General features: G+C 36.6%; 1 protein-coding gene across 1 annotated transcript in view; it reads right to left on the minus strand.

Moving 5' to 3' along the window:
• Positions 1-23002, minus strand: part of TINAG (tubulointerstitial nephritis antigen) — a 74401-nt gene that overhangs the window by 10438 nt on the left and 40961 nt on the right. Inside the window, exon 9 of the mRNA XM_059076942.2 lies at positions 14434-14557. Coding sequence (XP_058932925.1) covers positions 14434-14557 — 124 coding nt within the window. The remainder of the gene's footprint in view (positions 1-14433; positions 14558-23002) is intronic.

Genomic DNA, 23002 nt, shown 5'->3' on the forward strand with positions numbered 1-23002 from the left:
TATAGTTGATTTACAATGTTGTGTTAGTTTCAGATGTACAGCAAAGTGACCCAGTTATGGAACAGTCAAGCTCATTCTTCTACATATTATCTATATCTATAAATGACAGAGTTGAATAGTCAAGACCATACAGTTCCCCAAATTAATCTGACTCTAATCCAATTTCTCTGCTTTATAGATAAGGCAACTAAAGCCCCAAGAGGTTAAGTAACAGTTCAAAATTATATGGTAAGTGACTAAATTGTCACTAGTATCTAAGGAGCAACCTAAAACATTAGCGACAAAACGTAGGACCAGGAGAAGACAGAAATGGATGGAGTCATTTCCAGCTGTGAAGAGGAAGGGTTTGATCAGCCTTGAGTAATTTGCAGAAGATACCAAGAAGAAAGGGGCACACCTGAGAGAAGAGAAAGAGATAATGCCAGGGTTTACCTTTTGTGTCTTCATAGAGGAGTCATGAAAGGTTTGGAAGGGGAAGGATTGTAGGCAACCATAGAAAGATAAAGCTGGTGATGGTGAACAAGATGGACTAAAATGAAAAAGTGTGGAGCAGGCAGAACAGCTTGGTCATGATAACAATATTCCAATCAGGGTTGCATTCATCACAACCAACCAACTCATTTATATCCAAAAATGTAATGAACCTAATGATTAGAATTATGGGGATGGAAAAGAATAATATTTGATACATTTATTTTGAGGATCAAAGTAAATCAAGTTTGTCACTTAGTATCACAAATAGCACTCATTCATCATCTGTGAAATTCATTTTTTCTGCAACCTTTCCCCTTTTAGTGTAACATAGACTTGGCCCTACCTTCTCTTTGGTCATACTGAAGGAGTCTGTCATATCCTATTTCTGTTCAGAGAAGACATTATAAATCACCATAGCAACACACACCTTTTATGAAAATCTCCCAGTTCATTCATTCATCAGAATTGTCCTGTAGATTACGTTTTCTGGAGCATAAGATAAAATCCTGATCTAGATTCCAACATGGTAAACTTGTATTATATACTTTCTAGAAATGTGCTGTGATTATCCTGAAAGTGCTCTCTCTTTCAAGGGACAACCAATCCATACTTCTTCCTGACAAAAGAAGTCAGAAGCCAGTCTACTTCCTATTTCCGATGTCTCCCTAATACCACCACATGTCAGGAAATTCACAAGCATATGCTTTACCTACCCTCCATTGTGAATTCTATCATATTTGAAATTTTAAGGACAACACCTACCACAGAAGGTATTCGCTTTTAAAACAGAATCACCAAAAGTAATGTATTAAGCTGAATTTCGAAGATAGCCCTGTACCAGGGACTAATAAAGCTCCATCACACAGGCTCCCAAAATCTTAAGTATCCAGAGACATTAAAACTCATCTTAGCAAGAAAGTAAAGTATACTTTCCCAATAACTGAAAGCCATACTTTTTGATATTATTACTAATAATAGTAAATATTTATTGAATGCTTCCATATATCAGGCATACAAGTACTGTGTATGCATGATCCTATTTATTCCTCACAAGCATCATTTTATCCTCAGGTTACAAAAAGCTAAACACATCTCAGTAAATGGCAGCAAGAGATTTTTTATATAGATTGTCTGACTTCAACACACATACTCGTAACACTGTTGTGTCCCAGGGGTCTACTAAACAAGGTTAGTATTGAAGTGGCTTGAGCTTAGCATCGATTCTGCAACTAGACAGCATGGGAACCTCTGGAAAAATCTCTATCACTCTATCACTATATTCTCTTCTTTTACATTAGGTTATTGGGTAGATAAAATCCGGGTCCTTTACAGATCTTAGATGGATAAGATATTTTAAGTTTGAAAAGTAGTATATTCTTTAATCAATGTAATTAAATTATCCTTTTAATACTTCTTTTATTTTTAATAGTATTTACTACTAAAATACCTCAACCTGGTAATGACAGTGAAATAAAATAACAGTTTAGCAGTCAAATAGCTTCATATTTAAAAGTCGCATTTAAGAAAGATATAGAAATCTTAGGATATAAGGAAGAGAAAAAAAGTTTTATAAAAATGAAATCCTTGAAAACTAGCATTTCTCTAAAGAAAAATAAGTGCAGCGTACTTAATAATAGTCTTTAAAAAGTAAGAAAGTTTATGTTATCTTCTTTATAAATAAAACATTCAAGTTCCAATTAAGTTGCTCTGAGTTTGTTTGTTTTAATCTCATTAGGAAAATAACTAGATAAATAAATGAGAGCCATGCAGCAATGTGAATACCATGTAATATTAAAATAAAGTGGTAGAAATTGAATGATAGTGTGTATTTTGAACAGGGCACCTCAGAATTAAACCATAATAAATTTATGTAAGAATTTAATAAGCTATAAAAAATACATTTCAAAGAGTAAGGAAGGAATGGATTATTGACTATGTGGTCTTGGTACTTTTAGCTCAGAGTCTGGAGGAAAAAATTAGATCATCACCACGCATCATCACCCAAATATCTTCCAGGTAGATCTTTGACTTAATTACTTTAGAAATAGAACTTTAAAAATTTAGAATAAAAGTTAAAGTATTGCCCAGGTCAAAACCATTAAAAATAAATTTATGAAGCCAACAGTAAACTGGGGTTTAGTCTTAAAAATGAAGACTCTCTTAGAAAAGTGAATAAAGGGCAAGAATAATGAGTTCACAGTAGAGGAAATGCAAAGGCTTAATTAACATGCTAGTAACCTTTACTCTAGGGTCATTTCCTACTCTAGTCCTGACTTGTACATTCTCTAATGCACCTGCACACTCTTAGGTGAGGTTCCCCTCCTCTATTCTCTCTAACACTTTGATTCCATCTGTGCAAAACCAATGCACTTACATTATATGGGTTTTTTGTTTGTTTGTTTGTTTCTGTTTGTTTTAATTCTTGTAGATCAGTCAAGATGGCAGAGAAGAGAGACCCTGAGCTCACCTCCTCTCACACGGTATGTTTACAGGGCTATTCTCACTACTAGGTCAAAAACACTTCCAGCCCAGGCCAGTGTATGAACATGGTTTCCCAGAGCTCAGGTCTGCCACACTGTGTCAGGAGAAGAAAGATTACTTTTCCTTTTCGAATGTTATTCAGTTTGTGCTACCTGCTTTATAGCAGAAACTGTACAGTGGATCCAGTCTATTGAAATCCCATTTCTATTCTTTGGTGACAGTTTCTGCTCTAAGATTTACCCACATCTCAAAATAGAATGACCCAGAACTAGGAGACTGAACTGAACTGAACATCACAGAATAGGGGGTAGAGAAATGCCACCTGGACACTTGGAACTTTCGCTATAAACCAAACAATGCTGTTGTGAAGGCATATAAATTCATACAGAGATGATGGAGGACAGAGGGTGAGGGCAAACCCAGAGATGCTGAAGCAGTCAGACCAGGTGAGGCCCCAGGACAGGTTAGTAAATTATCATTAATAGCAGAATACCCCGAGACTGGGCTACCTCTTAGTCTCAGTTTTCACTAGATTCCTCCTCACTCTACACTCAACCCATTTACCTTTTCCAATTTCTTAAGTAGGTCATATTCTCTCTCACGGTGAGATTGTGCATTTGCTTCTCTCTTTTCCCAGGACATGCTCTTCTCTTGCCATGTACCTTTAATAATTCCTACCTGCTTTACTCACCTCCACAGCAGGTGCTACCTCTTCTCACAAGCCTTCTCTGGCCTCAGAATTGGAGTTACGTGTCTTTCTATATGACTCATACCCTCACTACTCAATTTAAATTCCTATCCTATTTCCATCTCCACGCTTAAGACATTGTGCATCAGCACTGTTTGCTCCTCTCCCGCTCTGTCTCCTTCTCTGCCTCCTCTCTCTCTCTCTCTCTCTCTCTCTCTCTCTCTCTCTCTCTCTCTCTCTCTCTCTCTCTCTCTCTCTCTCTTTCCCTTTCTATCTCTCTCTCCCACTTGGTTGAAAGCAGGAGCAGGATATTTTTGCTATTGGTATTCTTAATGTCTAGCACACTACATGACTGACACATATTACATACCAAAAAAAAAAGGTTCTTATTGAAAAATTAGGCAAATGTCTTTATGTACAGATTAAAGATGTGTGGTCAAAGCAAGTGAGAATAGAATTTTTAGATAGGAATAAAAAGGATATATTTATTTTTACCCTAAGGACACTTTTACTAAAAGAAAAAATATAGCAGTTTCTTGAGAAAACCTAGGTGATAAATAAACATTGAGTGAATCTTGACACTGGACCTTCCTTGTTCCTATATATGTGTGTGTGTTTGTGTGTGTGTGTGTGTGTGTGTGTGTGTGTATAATATTTATATAGAAATGTAGTATGGTTAAAATAGTTATTTTGGGGCTTCCCTGGTGGCGCAGTGGTTGAGAATCCGCCTGCCGATGCAGGAGACACGGGTTCGTGCCCTGGTCCGGGAAGATCCCACATGCCACGGAGCGACTGAGCCCGTGAGCCATGGCCGCTGGGCTTGTGCGTCCGGAGCCTGTGCTCCGCAACGGGAGAGGCCACAACAGTGAGAGGCCCGCATACCGCAAAAAAAAAAAAAAAAAAAAAATAGTTATTTTGAAGTCAGAAGAACTTTAAAAGTTTTCTAAAACACTCTGTCTCTTATTTCTAGTAAAATGGAATAATAATTCCCATCTTATAAGGTTTTTTGAACAGGAGGATTGTGTGACAGTACTACTTCAGTGATTATGGATATAGTTGATACCAAATGCATTTATTAATGGATTCAATCTTGTAAAGCAGTAATTCTTAGAATTTCCCAATGAAGAGTCTCTAAAAACTGAACACAATTACAGAGGGCCTGGGAGATGCAGATCAAGTCAGCTCTCCACAAACTCAAATTTGTGTCTCTGTTTTTTCTTTTCTTTAAAATTTATGCAAATTTAGAATTCTGCTCCAATTTATAGCTCTATTTGTTCTCATGTTATAATGTCACTGCCAAATCTTTTATACTTCCCAGCCTCATTTGCAGCTGGGTAGAGGCATGTGAATGAGTTTTAGCCAGATGAATGTGAATGGACTGGTAAGCGCCATTTCTGAGTCAAGGCTTTAAAAGAAGTGAATTTAAGAAGCCCTCCTCATGCTCTTCTTCATTTTTCAGAGGCAGAATAAAGTCAAAACATGTGACCCTAAGTGATGGCAGAGCAACAAGGTAGAAAGAGCTTGGAGTCCCTGAAACCATATTGAAGAAAGCAACCCCAAATCTAGGATCTCCCATCTTGAACTAGTATATGAATAAGAAATAAACTTTTATTAAGATATTTGAATTATTAAATATTTTGAGTTTATTTATTGCAGCAGTTAGTGTTATTCAAAGCAGTGAACCCCAAGACCCAAATTAAATGTTTTTGCATTGTCTATACTAATTATGACATATTTATTTTCATTTTCTAAATAAGTGTAGTTGAAAGGTCCATTGTACTGTCTTGGACTTCACCATGCATTAAAAACCTCTAATTAAAACTTCTGCTTAGAACTTATCAATTTGCCAAGGGTTAAACATAACAGGCTTACCATTCAGGGGTTATTCAGAAAAGAAGAAGGAAAAAAAGATGAATGGGGAAAAACAAAGGGTGGCCCCAATAAAGCTATGTTAAATAATTTGTAATCTCACTAAATAATAAGTTATGCTCCTGGAGTCCTTGCTGTTTATACGTTTAGAGAATATGGGGAAAATATATGAGAAGTTTAACTCTGAAGCATTATTTTTTAAATTTTTATTGAAATATAGTTGATTTACAATGTTGTGTTAGTACAGTAAAGTGATTCAGTTACACACATATATATAAATTCTTTTTTTACGTAATTCAAAACAAATTTAATAAGTAGAAAAAACAGAATGTGAAGCTCATTCTAATTTTTTTTGTTTAGCATTCTTTCACTACAATACATGAAGAACAAAAGCAAACAAGAGAAATCAAAAACCTACAAACAAACAAAATCAGAGAATATTTATGAAAAAAAGTACAATATTCACAGTTGTAAGTCATTTTCCTGATTTTATGCTACTTACTAGTAACTAAGAAGAGCTATGATTTATTTTGTATCAGTTTTTGACAAACTATGAGCCTAGAGTGGCCACTTATTTTTGTAAATAAAGTTTTACTGGCACTTGGCCACATCTAATTCATTTACTTATTATCTGTGGCTTCTCTGGAGTTCTAATGACAGAGTTTATTTGCAGCAGGAATTTATGCCTTTCTAAGCCTAAATATTTTTTAAAATTTTTATTGGCATATTGATTTACCTTGTTGTGTTAGTTTCAGGTGTACAGCAAAGTGAATCAGTTATACATATACATGTATCCACTCTTCCTTTTTTTTTTTAGATTCTTTTCCCACATAGGCCATTACAGAGAATGCTGTACATATACAGCAGGTTCTTAATAGTTATCTATTTTATATATGGTAGTGTGTATATGTCAGTCCCAATCTCCCAATTTATCCCTCCCTCCCATCCCCTGGTAACCATAAGTTTGTTTTCTGCATTTGTAACTCTACTCCTATTTTGTAAATAAGTTCATTTGTACCCTTTTTTTAGATTCCACATATAAGCGTTATCATATGATATTTGTCTGTGTCTGACTTACTTCACTCAGTATGGCAATCTCTAGGTTCACTTGTTGCTGCAGATGACATTATTTTGTTCTTTTTTATGGCTAATATTCCTTTGTATATATGTACCACATCATCTTTATCCATTCCTCTGTTGACGGCCACTTATATATATTCTTTTTTAAATTATCTTCCATCATAGGTTGTTAAAAGACAAAGCATTATTTTTATAGTCTCTTGGGGGTAACTATCTTTAAATGGATAGATAAATAGATGATAGATAGATGATAGATACATAGATACATAGATGATAGACAGGTATCAAACATTTAGGATCTAAAAGTAGACAATGAATACTACAAGATAATTAGGCACTAACATATAAAATTATGACTTAGTTACTCTCTACCACTGTATTCATAATCTGTAAAATATTACCTAATTATTACATGATTACTTTTTTCTCATAAACAATAAAAAGATTAAAAATCTAAAAGGTAAGAAAAATAAGTTAGACAATCATAAAAATCATGGCGATTAGAATCACCATGGTCTCTAGTCCAATGATTTTTCTATTTTCTTTGAATCCATCAACCCTCTCTTTACATCAGGTTTATTAAGCTTTCACCATCTTAGCAACACTTAGGTCAATACTCATACCCTAAACCCCTTGTTTTTCTGACTCCTCATTGCACCATCTGGAAAACTGTCCTTCTTGGATGAACTCAGCTACCCACTTCTCTTTGCATCCACCCAAGTGGCTGACTACAACTGCAGAAAGCACATACAAGAGGGCAGAATGATACCATTAGCAACAAGAGGCAATTCCTGTAGGTAGGTTCCTGGGGTAACTCCCTCACCTAAACATCCAGAGGACGATTGCAAGCCACCTCTATTCTCAAATTTCTGATCATGTATCCTCCCACCACCTCTTCTCTCTACAGATAACCTTACCTCAGGCTTCCTGGAGATTAAAAAAAACAAGCAATCTGTTAGGAATTTTCCTCAACCTACCACTACCTTAAATGCTAAAAGTTTCATTTAACATCCTCTCTTCCTTCTCTCCTGATAAAATAGACTTGTAACTCAGTCTTTCTCTAAGACCAATGTCTTCACAGACTCTGGATCCCAACCTTACAGTTTCCCAGTTTTCTCAAAATCTTACACTAGCCACTTTTGGGATGAATTGGGAGATTGGGATTGACATATACACACTAATATGTATAAAAAAGATAACTAATAAGAACCTGCTGTATAAAAAAATGGATAAATAAAATTTAAAAATAAATAAATAAAAATTTAAAAAACCCTCACTGGCCTCTCCTTCTTTTTGTAGACTCATCATTTTCTAGCCAGTCATGAAATACTGGATTTTCCCATGAGTTAACCTCAATCAGTCTTTCTTTTTTTCTTATTCTGTTCAGTACCATCCATCTTCAACCCTTGTCTCTACTATGACCTTGAGATCAGTATATCTACCTGTCTTCTTTGACATCTATCTACATTTTTATATCTCAAAGACACCTTGAAATTACCAGACCCAGTAGTGAATGCCTTCCCCACTTTGTTGTCCACCTCAATTCCAAATCCACATCCTTTCTTCCAGCTTTTCTCTTTAAATATTTCTTGATCCACCCATATCTCCCCAACTCTTTCACTATCTTACCAGGTCCAGGCTATTGTCTTTTACTAGAATTACCACCATTTGCCTTTTATATCACATTCTTTATAGTTAAAGCAATCTTTTAAAAAATACAAAGAAAGATCATGCCACTTTCCTATTTAAATCTTTTCAGTGACTTCCTTTGGCTCTTAAGATCCTTAATGAAATACTTAACATCCTTGACTAAATTCTGTAAACCGGTCTACAAGTCCTTGCCTTCCAAGATTCAGCAAACACAACATTCTTTGCATTCATATAGTGTTTTGTATCCTTCTGACCACAGGGCCTTTACACAAGCTGCTCCCTTTGCCTGCTGCTAAATAACCTATAAATCTCAGCTCTTACTTTTCTTCCTCAAGGACATTTGTTGGATCCTCAAGTCTAGATCAAGTACTTTCTTTCTTTTATTTATTTACTTATATTTATTTGGTTGCACCAGGTCTTAGTTGCGTTAGGTGGCTCCTTAGTTGTGGCATGTGGGCTCCTTGGTTGTGGCATGTGAACTCAGTTGCAGCATACATGTGGGATCTAGTTCCCTGACCAGGGATCAAACCTGGGCCCCCTGCATTGGGAGTGCAGAGTCTTACCCACTGCTCCACCAGGGAAGTCCCTAGATCAAGTATTAAACATCCTCTTACCACTTTCTACCCTGCCTTTATGAAATGTGGCATAACTTTAAATTTTTGTGTGTTTTGGGTTAATATCTAGTTGCACTGTGATGGCAAGGAATTGTTTTTTTTTTTTCTAATCATGCCTATTACTCAGCACAGCAACAGGAACAACATGGGTTTTCTTTTAATATTTGTTGACTATATAGAAAAGAGAAATATATAATTCTTTCTCTCTGTGCCCAATTTTAAGTCACATTATGGGTTTGCATCACAGTTTACAGAAATCTCTGACTTGAATTCTTAATGATTTACTCAAACCAAGTAAATGTCTTCACAGTCATTTATTGGAAACATGCCCAATTTCTATCCCTTTGCAACATTTAAAATTTATTTTGGGGTGTTTGGTTTAATTTTAAAAACTGCAATTCTCATTCACAATCTACTTGAATACATTTTTGTTATTATTTCCTCTGTTCTTCTCAGACTGTTTTAATGTTTACTTTCCTTTTGGTCTCCATTTCCCAGTTGTTTGTCTTCTCTCTCTCTGAGTCACTACTCAATATTTATGCATTAAAAATTTGATATTGTTGACACCAGACACACACACCCAAACTTTAGCACCAGAACTCTGGCCTTTTATAAAATACAATTGTATTTGCCTAACAGCTATATATCAATTTGTAGAATATAAATTTGATGAAGACCAGGATCTGTGTCTATTTTGTTTACTGATGTATCCCTAGCTTCTAAAACAACATCTGGAAGATAGAGGTACTGAATAAATGTTTGCTGAATAAATAAACTTTCACATAAAACATTATTGAATGATGGCAAAAATATGTGCTAAAATGATTTTATTGTCATCTTCTGTAAAGATAGACTCTATCCTCAATAAAATTCTGTCATACAAGCGGGATTGACAGTGATTTATCCCCATTATTTCCCTTAATTTTCTAAAATGTCTGACTGCTAGTTTTTGTTGCTTTTTTTAAAAAATTTAAGTCGTAGTGGTGATTCCTGGAATCATATGCAAAAGTAAATGGCTTTAATGCACTGCTTTATAAACTTCAGAGTGAGGGTTTCAAGAAAGCTCAGAACCTTTGGTGGACAGGGACACAAGATGAACTGCATTATATAAAGAGATGTGGAATAGAACCAAAACATAAGGAACATTGGCCACGATGAAAATCTTATATATCATATATTTTTAATTATATGGCACTTTTTTCCCCCACATTTTAGCATCTCAAAAATTGAAATCAATCTAACAATCAATGGAGTTGTTTAGTGTAATTGGTAATATTTTATTCTTATTATTGGTGCATAAAATAATGCCATGTTTCAAAACTTCTGGCATTTTTAATTCAATGAAATGCTTTTATGACTTCAGTATCCATTACAGGGGTAGACAGAGGTTGTGGAAAGAGAAGAGAGAGGAGTGAACTAAAATTATGAGGAACAAAGAAAGGCATTACAAATGTTTATCTACCTATCACTATTCTGTGTTTTATATATGTAAAGCCCTATATGTATGGAAATATATGCCAGAAGCAGTTGTGAATGTCTCTACCTTATTCCCTAAACTCCTTAAGAGCAACACTATGTATTAATCTTCCTTGTATTCCCCAGTGATAAGCATTCAATAGAAGTTTAAGTTTATTTGTTCAAGTAAGTTAAATCTAATAGCTTTTTCTTTAACAGAATGGACAGCAAATAGAATTTGTTGAGATAAATTTGTAAAGTACTTCTATGAAGTACATTCTCTCCGATAAGGAACATTAACTTACTTGGGCTATTTGATTCCTCTCCAATTCACTGATGCATTAATTTTCTGAATACAGTAATTACCAAATCAGGAATTACTAATAGAGAAATGAGTAAAAATCTACTGCCCCAGGGCATTTAACAATGCTTAGGGGACCTAAAATATTTCTGAAAAATAAACAATTCTCCAGAAGTTGCTTGCTTACTAGCAGAATTAACCTTGTTAATTGTCACACATGTGAGGTAAATTTATAAATGTCTCAATCTTCTAGAAGTTTATAAAAGTGAACACATTACTGAAACTGACACACTGTACACAGAAAATATACAAACAGTGCAGAGTGATTAAATAGAAACACATTCATATCTTGTTCAACCTCAGAATGAATAAATTTAGAAGTAGAATGAAGAAAACATGACCGGCATGTTTAAATACATGATAGAGATGATAAAGGATCAGTTCTGATAAATCAAGGAAGGCACCACATCAATGTTGCCATTTCCGGAGTCCTCTGAATGATAGGAAAAATTATTTCAATCACCAAGTGTGGGGGAAATTTTTTTTCCAAATCATGGGTATTACTAGAGAAAACAAAAATTGATAATGAAACATACATAGGAAGGAGAGGTTTAGAAGAAATATGACTTTCAAACTGAAAGGAAACAGAGCTCAGGTGGCACTGATTTCCCAGTTTCAGTGGCAGTATAAAGGCATTTTTATTCCATTTGCCTTCCTGAAAAATCATTGAACAGCTAAGAAGGGGAAAACAAAATAAAACAAAGCAAGTTTTAAAACCTCAGTAGTATCTTCCTTCTATATTTAGTAAACCAGGAAAACAGCCACAATCCACCGCCCCCCAAAAAAACAACTTTGAGGAATAATGGAAAAAAAAACACATTTTGTTCTGTATCAAAGCAAAAGTAGATTCTGAGAACAAGACTCACCGCAACCCTCTCCCTCCCGCTCTAGACCTGAATAGGAAATTTTCCCCTTTAAAATTATGTGAGACAATCCAGAACTACTCCCTCAAGCTGTTTACAGCAAGGGCCATGAGCAAGGCTAGGTGATCAGACTGTCAGTCCCTCCCCATCCCACCCTGGGGAGATCAGCTAGCTGAAGAAGTCACACTGGGAGCCCACTGGGTTGCCCAAGTCCTGGCCAAGCCACCAGGTGCAATGGTTGAAAGATGAAGGTGGAGCAAAAAGGAAAGGCAAAGGGTAACACATAGCAGCAAAGACTGCTGGAGGGCATTTATTGTGAGTCCCACAAAACTCTCTGGCTGAGAAATAGGGGCAGAGTTGATCACATGAGCTTGTGTCTAAGAATTACAAACCAATCGAAGCTGAACAACTGCCTCATTGAAAGATGAGTATCAGGTTAGAACTAGTATAGAGTATGCTAAAACAAATTCATTATTTGACTAGAAAAAGCATGAGGTGTATGAAGGACCAGCATTGTATGCTTTGGCTACTTCAGCCAATAAGATAGACACCTGCTCTCACAGAGCTTTGTTCTAGTAAGGGAGACAGACAATACACAATCATCAAAAGCTAATTAAATTAGTATGTTAGAAAGTGATCATTGTTATGGAAACAATTTTAAATAGATCAGATGAGGGGGATCAGAGGTGCTGAAGCAGAGGGCAGGTGGCAGTATTAAATAGGACAGTCAGGGTTGCCACGCTGAGAAGATGAGATCTGTGCAAAGACTAGATGGAGACACAGACACTAAGTAATCAGATAAAGGAGCAGTGTAGGCACAGGGAAAGACTCTGGGTGTGGGTGACTGAAACATAATGGAGGAGGAGATCAGGAGGAACAAGGTACAGGTGAACAGAAATTAAGATCAGATCACTTTCTAACATTTTGTTGTAGGGTTCTGAGCAAAGGAGTGATGAAATCTGATTAATGCTCTAAAAGAACACACTGATTTCTCTGTTGAGAATAGACTGTCCAGGGCAAACTTAAATGCAAGAGGAGCTGTTAGAAGCTTCTCCAGTAACCCATGTACAAAATGATGGGTAATGGTGGTTCAGACAAGGGTGGAGATAATTTAGATGGTGAAAAGTGGTTGAATTCTGGATATAAGTTAAAAGAACCAATGGAGTTTCCAATATCTTAAGAGTGAGTGGCAAGGAGAATAGAGGATGATTCTAAGGTTTCCAGTGAGAGCACTTGGAAGGATTGTATGGCCATCAGCTAAGAAGGAGATGGTAGATGCTGTGTAGCAAGTGTAAGGGGAGAGATCAGGGGTTCCGTTTTGGAAGCACTGAATGTGAGCCATCTATTAGGTACCCAGGTGGAGGTGTCCAGGAGGCCGTGGAATCGATGAGTCTGGAGGTCAGGATCAGATCTGGGCTGGAGATATAAATTCAGCCAGTGTCAGGGTTCGACGGGACCCAAAGCCAGAATGAGCTCAGAGACCGATGACTTCACCAGGGAATAAGTGAGGGGAGAAGGGACTAAGACCTCAGTCTGGGGCTCTCCAACATGAAGTATGGAAGTACAGAAAAAGGAAAAAGAAGAGCAAAGAACCTTGAAAAGTCAGGGCAGTAAGGAAAATCCAGAAGGAGGGGACAGGTAGGTCTGTATTCTGACAGATGAATATAACAATGGGGACGTCGCTGAGAACCTTGACCCAGATGTTGTTGTGAAGAGGAGGAAGGAGGTAAAAAAAGTGATTGGAGAGGTTTAAGAAAAAATGGGCAGAGAAGTGAATAAAGTGAGTACAGTCGAGTCTCGCTAAGAATTTACTGTATGGAAAGAACATAAATGGAATGAAGAGGAAATGAAGATGAGAGAAAGTTTTTTTGTTGTTTTGTTTGTTTTTCATAATATCTGAGAAATAATGGCACGTTTGTATGGTGGGAAAAATAAAATTGATTACAGAGAAGAAAACGGGAAAACTGACTGAATATTCTTGAATATGGAGAGAGGTTGATGTCTACACTATAGCAAGAGGGGTTTAGATAGGATCAGAGAAGGTTCAACTCCGTGAAAAGTGGGAAGAAAGGGAGGAGTACGTATGGGAAGAGTGTGTGATGCTGGGAGCTGTTTTCTGATTGCTTGAATTTCTTTGGTGAAATACAATGCAAGGTAAGAGCACAAAGTCACATTATTGGTGATTCAAGATAAAAGGAAAATTTTTGAGATCATCACCTGAAGAGTGAGACAGTAAGCATTTCATCTGAAGTGGAATGAGACATGAGAAAGAATTTGGAGACTGGGCAGAGTCAGAATGAGATTGAAAAAGTGGTCCCCAAGGACCACACTCTCTGAGTAGGGTCTATTTGTGAGATGACTTACTCTTGAAATGCAACCAAATTTTGAACCTCTTTCTTTCTCTTGCAGAGCTGAATGTATTTGACTCACAAATTTGATAAATTTCATTTCTACAATTCTCACATAAATATAAAAAATAATCTTACATTGAATGAAAGGTGACCCTACCCCCTCTTCTTGCTTAATCTCTACCATTTGTTATTCCATCCAAAAACTTCTCCCCAAATCCTGATACACCGTGGTTTTGTACCCTTTCCTCGATTATTCCATATGCAGAATCTATTCCAATAATCAATGTCCCTTGCCCATAGAACAGATTCTTAGGATGGATTCCCAAGTAAGTGAGAGACAGGATTACCTTTCCCAAAATATTGAGTTGCTTTTTCACCAGACTTTAAAATACTGACTAACTAATGTCAATGCTTTTATAATTTTTAATTTGTATGAGAATCTCTCATACCAAGAGGAATTCGAGCACCTAAATGCACACTACATACTCCTATTTTCAGTTTTATTTTCCAAAATCATTCAATGAAGATTTTTAAGAAAGTGACTTACCCCGTGAGTTTGACTGCATGTGTACGAAGCTTTCGATATTTTTCTGATTCTTCATTTGTGCTGGGAACATGTCTATATATCCCTGTCTTATAATTGAAGAAATCCTCATGGACTTGCATTATGGCTAAAATACAACACAACAGGATAAATGACACAGTTTTAAATCATTATCTTTAAACACTTCCAGAAATTCTCACAGAACAGTCAATGAGAAAATTGCCAGGGATAGAATCTAAGAAGGAATTTTGCAATTCAGCCTAATTTTCTTTCCTACTTAATTGGCTGCAATATTTTCTTGTTCTCTTATAAAAATAACTTTTAGCTACTTAGAATATTACTTAAGGTAACATTATACATTTAGAATGTCATCTATTTTTTTAATAGATCTTTATTGGAGTATAATAGCTTCACAATACCATGTTAGTTTCTGTTGCACAAAAAAGTGAATCAGCCATATACATACACAAGTCTCCATATGCCCTCCCTCCTGACCCTCCCTCCCATCCTCCCTATCCCACCCCTCTAAGTCATAGCAAAGCACTGAGCTGATCTCCCTGTGCTATGCTGCTACTTCCCACCAGCCAACTATTTTATATTCAGTAGTGTATATATGTCGATGCTACTCTCACTTCACCCCAGCTTTGCCCTCCCACTCCATGTCATCAAGTCCATTCTCTATGTCTACCTCTTTGTCCCTGTCCTACAACTAGGTTCATCAGTACCATTTTTTTTTTAGATTCCATATATATGCATTACTATAAGGTATTTGTTTTTCTCTTTCTCACTTACTTCACTTTGTATGACAGACTCTAGGTCCATCCACCTCACTACAAATAACTCAATTTCATTTCTTTTTATGGCTGAGTAATATTCCTTTGTATATATGTGCCACATCTTCTTCATCCATTCATCTGTTGATGGACATCTAGGTTGGCTCCATGTCTTGGCCATTGTAAATATTGTTGCAATGAACATTGTGGTGAATGTCTCCTTTTTTTTTGTGTGTGTGTGTGTGTGTGTGTGTGTGGTACACGGGCCTCTCACTGTTGTGGCCTCTCGTGTTGTGGAGCACAGGCTCTGGACGCACAGGTTCAGTGGCCATGGCTCATGGGCCCAGCCACTCCACAGCATGTGGATCTTCCCAGACCGGGACACGAACCCGTGTCCCCTGCATCGGCAGGTGGATTCTTAACCACTGAGCCACCAGAGAAGCCTTCATGTCTCCTTTTGAATTATGGTTTTCTCAGGGTATATACCCAGCAGTGAAATTGCTGGTCATATGGTAGTTCTATTTTTAGTTTTTTAAGGAACCCCCATACTGTTTACCATAGTGGTTGTATCAACTTACATTCCCACCAACCGTGTAGGAGGGATCCCTTTTCACCACACTCATTCCAACATTTATTTTTTCTAGCTTTTTTGATAATGGCCATTCTGACTGGTGTGAGATGATACCTTATTGTAGTTTTCATTTACATTTCTCTAATAATTAGTGATGTTGAAGACCTTTTCATGTGCCTCATGGCCATCTGTATGTCTTCCTTGGTGAAATGTCTATGTAAGTCTTCTGCCCACTTTTTAACTGGATTGTTTGGTTTTTTGATATTGAGCTCCATGACCTGTTTGTATATTTTGGAGATTAATCCTTTGTCACTTGCCTCATTTGCAAATATTTTCTCCCATTCTGAGGGTTGTCTTTTTTATAGTTTCCTTTGCTGTGCAAAAGCTTTTAAGTTTAATTAAGTTCTATTTGTTTATTTTTGTTTTTATTTCCATTACTCTAGGAGGTGGGTCAAAAAAAATCTTCTTGTGGTTTATGTCAGAATGTTTTTCCTATGTTTTCCTCTAAAAGTTTTATAGTGTCTGATCTTACATTTAAGTCTTTAATTCATTTGGAGTTTATTTTTGTGTATGGTGCTATGTAGTGTTCTAATTTCATTCTTTTACATATAGCTGTCCAGTTTTCCCAGCACCACTTAATGAAGAGGCTGTCTTTTCTCCATTGTATGTTCTTGCCTCCTTTGTTATAAATTAGGTGTCCATATGTGCGTGGGTTTATCACTAGGCAGTCTATCCTATACCATTGATCTATATTTCTGTTTTGGGGCCAGTACCATATTGTCTTGATTACAGTAGCTTTGTGGTATAGTTTGAAGTCGGGGAGCCTGATTCCTCCAGCTCCGTTTTTCTTTCTCAAGATTTTTTTGGCAATTCGGGGTCTTTCCTGTTTCCATATGAATTATAGGATTTTTTTGCTCTAATTCTGTGAAAAATGCCATTGGTAGTTTGATAGGGATTGCATTGAATCTGTAGATTGCTTTGGGTAGTATAGTCATTTTCACAATATTGATTCCTCCAATCCAAGAACATGGTATATTTCTCCATCTGTTTATGTCATCTTTGATTTCTTTCATCAGTGTTTTATAGTTTTCTGAGTTCAAGTCTTTCACCTCCTTAGGCAGGTTTATTCCTAGGTATTTTATTCTTTCTGTTGCAATGGTATATAGGAGTGTTTCCTTAATTTCTCTTTCAGATTTTTCATTGTTGGTGTGTAGGAATGGCAGAGATCTCTGTGCATTAATTTTGTATCCTGCAACCTTACCAAATTCATTGATTAGTAATAGTAGTATTCTGGGGGCATCATTAGGATTTTCTCTGTATAGTATCATGTCATCAGCAAACAGTGACAGTTTTACTTCCTCTTTTTCAATTTATATTCCTTTTATTTCTTTTTCTTCTCTGATTGCCATGGCTAACACTTCTAAAACTATGTTGAATAATAGTGGTGAGAGTGGACATCCATGTCTTTTTCCTGATCCTAATGGAACTTTCAGTTTTTCACCATTGAGTATGTTGCTTGCTGTGGGTTTGCCATATATGGCCTTTATTATGTTGAGGTAGGTTCCCTCTATGCTCATTTTCTAGAGAGTTTTTATCATAAATGGTTTTGAATTTTGTCAAAACATTTTCTGTATCTATTGAGATGATCATATGGTTTTTATTCCTTAATTTGTTAATGTGGTGTGTCACATTTATTGACTTTTGTATATTAAAGAATCCTTGCATCCCTGGGATAAATACCACTTGATCATGGTGTATGATCCTTTTAATGTGCTGTTGGATTCTGTTTGCTAGTATTCTGTTGAGGATTTTTGCATCTATATTCATCAGTGATATTGGTCTATAATATTCTTTTTTGTGATATCTTCTTCTGGTTTTGGTGTCAGGCTGATGGTGGCTTCATTGAATGAATTTGGGAGTGTTTCTCCCTCTGCAATTTTTTGGAAGAGTTTGAGAAGTGTCATTCTTAGATCGTCTCTAAATATTTGATAGAATTTGCCTGTGAAGCCATCTGGTCCTGGGCTTTTGTTTGTTGGAAGATTTCTAATTGTGGTTTCAATTTCATTACTTGTTATTGGTCTGTTTATATTTCCTAATTCTTCCTGGTTCAGTCTTGGAAAATTATACCTTTCCAAGAACTTGTCCATTCTCTATGGTTGTCCATTTTATTGGCATATACTTGTTTATAGTAGTCTCTTATAATCCTTTGTATTTCTACAGTGTCAGAGTGATTTCCCCTTTTTCATTTCTAATTTTATTGATTTGCATCCTTTTTTTCTTAATGAGTCTGGCTAAGGGTCTATCAATTTTGTTTATCTTCTCAAAGAACAAGATTTTAGTTTTATTGATCTTTGCTATTGTTTTCTTCATTTCTATTTCATTTATTTTTGCTCTGATTTTTATTCTTTCCATCTATTGACTTTGGGTTTTCTTTGTTCTTCTTTCCCTAGTTGTTTTAATTGTAGGGTTACATTGTTTATTGTGACTTTTCTTGTTTCTTGAAGTGAGATTGAATTGCTATAAACTTCCCTCATAGAACTGTTTTTGCTGCATCCCACAGGTTTTGGGTCATCATGTTTTTGTTGTCATTTGTTTCTATGAATTTTTAAAATTTCTTCTTTGATTTCTTCAGTAATCTCTGGTTATTTAGTAGTGCACAATTTAGCCTCCATGTATTTGGGTTTTTTACAGTTTTTTCCTGCAATTTATTTCTAATCTCATAAAGTTGTGGTCAGAAAAGATGCTTGACATGATTTCAATTTTCTTAAATTTTCTGAGGCTTCATTTTTGGCCCAAGATGTGATCTATCTTGGAAAATGTTCCATGTGCACTTGAGAAGAAAGTGTATTCTGCCACTTTTGGGTGGAATGTTCTATAAATATCTATTAGTTCTATTTGGTCTAATGTGTCATTTAAAGCTTGTGTTTCCTTATTTATTTTCTGTTTGGATGATCTGTCCATTGGTGTAAGTGGGGTGTTAATGTCCCCTACTATTATTGTGTTACTGTCGATTTCTTCTTTCATGGTTGTTAGCATTTGCCTTATGTGTTGGGGTGCTCCTATGTTGAGTGCATAAATATTTATAGTTGTTATATCTTCTTCTTGGATTGATCCTTTGATCATTAGGTAGTAGTTCCTCCTTATCTTTTGTAACAGTCTTTATTTTAAAGTGCATTTTATCTGATACGAGTATTGCTACTCCAGCTTTCTTTTGATTTCCATTTGCATGGAATATCTTTTTCCATCTCTTCACTTTCAATCTGTATGTGTTCCTAGGTCTGCAGTGGGTCTCTTGTAGACAGCATATATATGGGTTTTGTTTTTGTATCCCTTCAACCAGTCTGTGTCTTTTGGTTGGGGCATTTAATCCATTTACATTCAAGGTTATTATCAATATGTATGTTCCTATTACCATTTTCTTAATTGTTTTGGATTTGTTTTTGTGGGTCTTTTCCTTCTCTTGTTTTTCTCACTTAGAGAAGTTTCTTTGTTATTTGTTGTAAAGCTAGTTTGGTGGTGTTGAATTCTCTTAGCTTTTGTTTGTCTGAAAAGCTTTTGACTTCTCCATCGAATCTGAAGGAGATCCTTGCTGGGTAGAGTAACCTTGGTTGTAGATTTTTCTCTTTCATCACTTTAAGTATATCTTGCCACTCCCTTCTAGCCTGCAGAGTTTCCACTGAAAAATCAGCTGTTATCCTTATGGGGATTCCTTTGTATGTTATTTTTTGTTTTTCCCTGCTGCTTTTAATATTTTTCTTGGAATTTAATTTTTGTTAGTTTGATTAATGTGTGTCTTGCTGTGTTTTTCCTAGGGTTTATTCTTTATGTAACTCTGTGTGCTTCCTGGACTTGGGTGACTATTTCCTCTTCCATGTTAAGGAAGTTTCGCAGTATAATCTCTTCAAATATTTTCTCAGACCCTTTCTTTTTCTCTTCTTCTTCTGGGATCCCTATAATTCAAATGTCAGTGTATTTAGTGTTGTCCCAGAGGTCTCTGAGCTTGTCTTCAATTCTTTTCATTCTTTTTATTTTATTCTGCTCCACAGCAGTTACTTCCACCATTTTGTCTTCCAGCTCACTTATTTGTTCTTCTGCCTCCGTTATTCTGTTATTGAGTCCTTCTAGTGTATTTTTCATTTCAGTTATTGTGTTGTTCATCTCTGTTTGTTTGTTCTTTAGTTCTTCTATATCTTTGTTAAGCATTCTTGTATTTCCTTAATCCATGCTTCCATTCTATTTCCAAGATTCTGGATCATCTTTACTATCATTACTTTGAATTTTTTTCAGGTAGATTGTCTATTTCTCTTCATTTACTTGGTCTTATAGGTTTTTACCTTGCCCCTTCATCTGTGACATATTTTTTTGCCATTTATTATTATTTTTTTTTTAATGAGTGGGATTGTGTTCCTGTCTTACTGGCTGTTTGGTCTGAGACTTCCAGCACTGGAGTTTCTAGGCTCTTGGGTAGAGCCGGGTCTTGGTGCTGAGATGAGGTACTCTGTGAGACCTCTCTTCAATGAATATTCCCTGGGGTCAGAGTTTCTCTGTTAGTCCAGTGGTTCAGACACGGAGCTCCCACCACAGGAGCTTCTTCCCAACCACAGGCTTGCAAGTCAAGATCCTGCAAGCGGTGTGGTAAGGCAAAAAAAAAAAAAAAAAAAAAAAAAGAGAGAGAGAGAGAAAAAAAATAACAATGTAAAAAATAAAATTACACTTGGAAACAACAGATATGTTTGAAAGATTTTAAAATAAAAATATAGATGAATCAATAACTGGAAGTTACATCCGTACTGCAATAGTAAAAAAGAGGAGGAGGGAATGGAAAAACAAAAAAGGGTGGGGGGAGAAAGGCCTTGGCTGTGGAGAGTGTGGCCTAATCAAGGGTGAGGTTTGGGTATTGGGTGAGGCCAAGGCTCAGGACTCACAGGACTGGAAAAGGCCCTGGGGGCTGTGAGGTGGTGCTTAGTCTCAAGGAACAAAAGGGGCCCAGGCATGCTACCCAGCCCAGTCTCAGAGGGAGGGGACCTGACCTGGGAGGCTAGCAGGCTTCCTGGGCTCCAGAGGGCAGGGCAAATGCCCTCCTCTCCTCTCCTGCTCCTCTGATCTGGGGTCTGGGAGGGCCTCTTCTGCCTGCTTCTCCTGATCTCCCCAGCCTCCCTCCTAAGCCCCCAGGACCCAAGAGGCCTGGATGGGGCTTTGGATGGTGGGGGGGCAGGGAAGCAGCTTCAGAACTAAGCAGACTTCACTGTCCGAGTGGGCCAGGTGATCGCCCTCAGCTCCTCTCCTGCTCTTCTCGAAGAGTCCCTCCCACTTGCTTCTCCTGATCTCCCTGGCCTCAGGCATGCTGATCTTGTCTGGCCTCTACTTCTCCTCCTCCTATTGTCCCCCTATATCCTACCAGTTCATTTTGGAGTTCCTGCCATTTCCCTGCAGGTCAGAGTCCTCAACCAATGACTGGAAGATGCTCTAGGTATGAGGAGACACTAACTCTGCATCTTCCCACACCACCGTCTTGACTCCTCACCCCACCATCATTTTTGTTTTTGCTATTGTACACATTTTATTTTATTTTATTTTTAATTTTTGAATTTTACTTTATTTATATTTTTATACAGCAGGTTTTATTAGTCATCAATTTTATACACATCAGTGTATACATCTCAATCCCAATCGTCCAATTCATCACACACACCCCACCCCCCACCGCTTTCTGCCTTGGTATCCATATATTTGTTCTCTACATCTGTGTCTCAATTTCTGCCCTTCAAACTAGTTCATCTGTACCATTTTTCTAAGTTCCACATATATGCGTTAATATACTATATTTGTTTTTATCTTTCTGACTTACTTCACTTTGTATGGCAGTCTCTAGATCCATCCACGTCTCAACAAATGACCCAATTTCATTCCTTTTTATGATTGAGTAATATTCCATTCTATATATTTACAACATTTTCTTTATCCATTCATCTGTCGATGTGCATTTAGGTTGCTTCCATGACCTGGCTATTGTAAATAGTGCTGCAATGAACATTGAAGTGTATGTGCCTTTTTGAACTATGGTTTTCTCTGGGTGCTGGGTCATATGGTAATTCTATTTTTAGTTTTTTAAGGAACCTCCATACTGTTCTCCATAGTGGCTGTATCAATTTACATTCCCACCGAAAGTGCAAGACGGTTCCCTTTTCTTCACACCCTCTCCAGAATTTGTTGTTTGTAGATTTTCTGATGATGCCCTTTATAACGGGTGTGAGGTGATACCTCATTGTAATTTTGATTTGCATTTCTCTAATAATTAGTGATGTTGAGGAGCTTTTCATGTGCTTCTTGGCCATCTCTATGTCTTCTTTGGAGAAAATGTCTATTTAGGTCTTCTGCCCATTTTTGGATTAGGTTGTTTGTTTTTTAAATATTGAGCTGCATGAGCCGTGTATATATTTGGAGATTAATCCTTTGTCCATTGATTCGTTTGCAAATATTCTCTCCCATTCTGAGGATTGTCTTTTCATCTTGTTTATGGTTTCCTTTGCTGTGCAAAATCTTTGAAGTTTTATTAGGTCCCATTTTTTTGTTCGTTTGTTTTTATTTCCATTACTCTAGGAGGTGGATCAAAAAATATCTTGCTGTGATTTATCTCAAAGAGCATTCTTCCTATGTTTTCCTTGAAGTGTTTTATAGTGTCTGGTCTTACATTTAGGTCTCGAATCCATTTTGAGTTTATTTTTGTGTATGGTGTTAAGGAGTGTTCTAATTTCATTCTTTTACATGTAGCTGTCCAGTTTTCCCAGCACCACTTATTGAAGAGACTGTCTTTTCTCCATTGTATATCTTTGCCTCCTTTGTAATAGATTAGTTGACCTTGGCGTGTGGGTTTATCTCTGGAATTTCTATCCTGTTCCATTGATCTATATTTCTGTTTTTGTGCCAGTACCATATTGTCTTGTTTACTGTAGCTTTGTAGTATAGTCTAAAGTCAGGGAGTTTGATTCCTCCAGCTCTGCTTTTTTCCCTCAAGACTACTTTGGCTATTTGGGGTCTTTTGTGTCTCCATACAAATTTTAAATTTTCTGTTCGAGTTCTGTAAAAAATGCCTTTGGTAATTTGATGGGGATTGCATTGAATCTATAGATTGCTTTGGGTAGTATAGTCATTTTCACAATATTCATTCTTCCAAACCAAGAACATCATATTTCTCTCCAACTGTTGGTATCATCTTTAAATTCTTTAG

Source organism: Kogia breviceps, chromosome 10, assembly GCF_026419965.1.
Source record: "Kogia breviceps isolate mKogBre1 chromosome 10, mKogBre1 haplotype 1, whole genome shotgun sequence".
In the NCBI taxonomy this organism is placed as follows: domain Eukaryota; kingdom Metazoa; phylum Chordata; class Mammalia; order Artiodactyla; family Physeteridae; genus Kogia; species Kogia breviceps.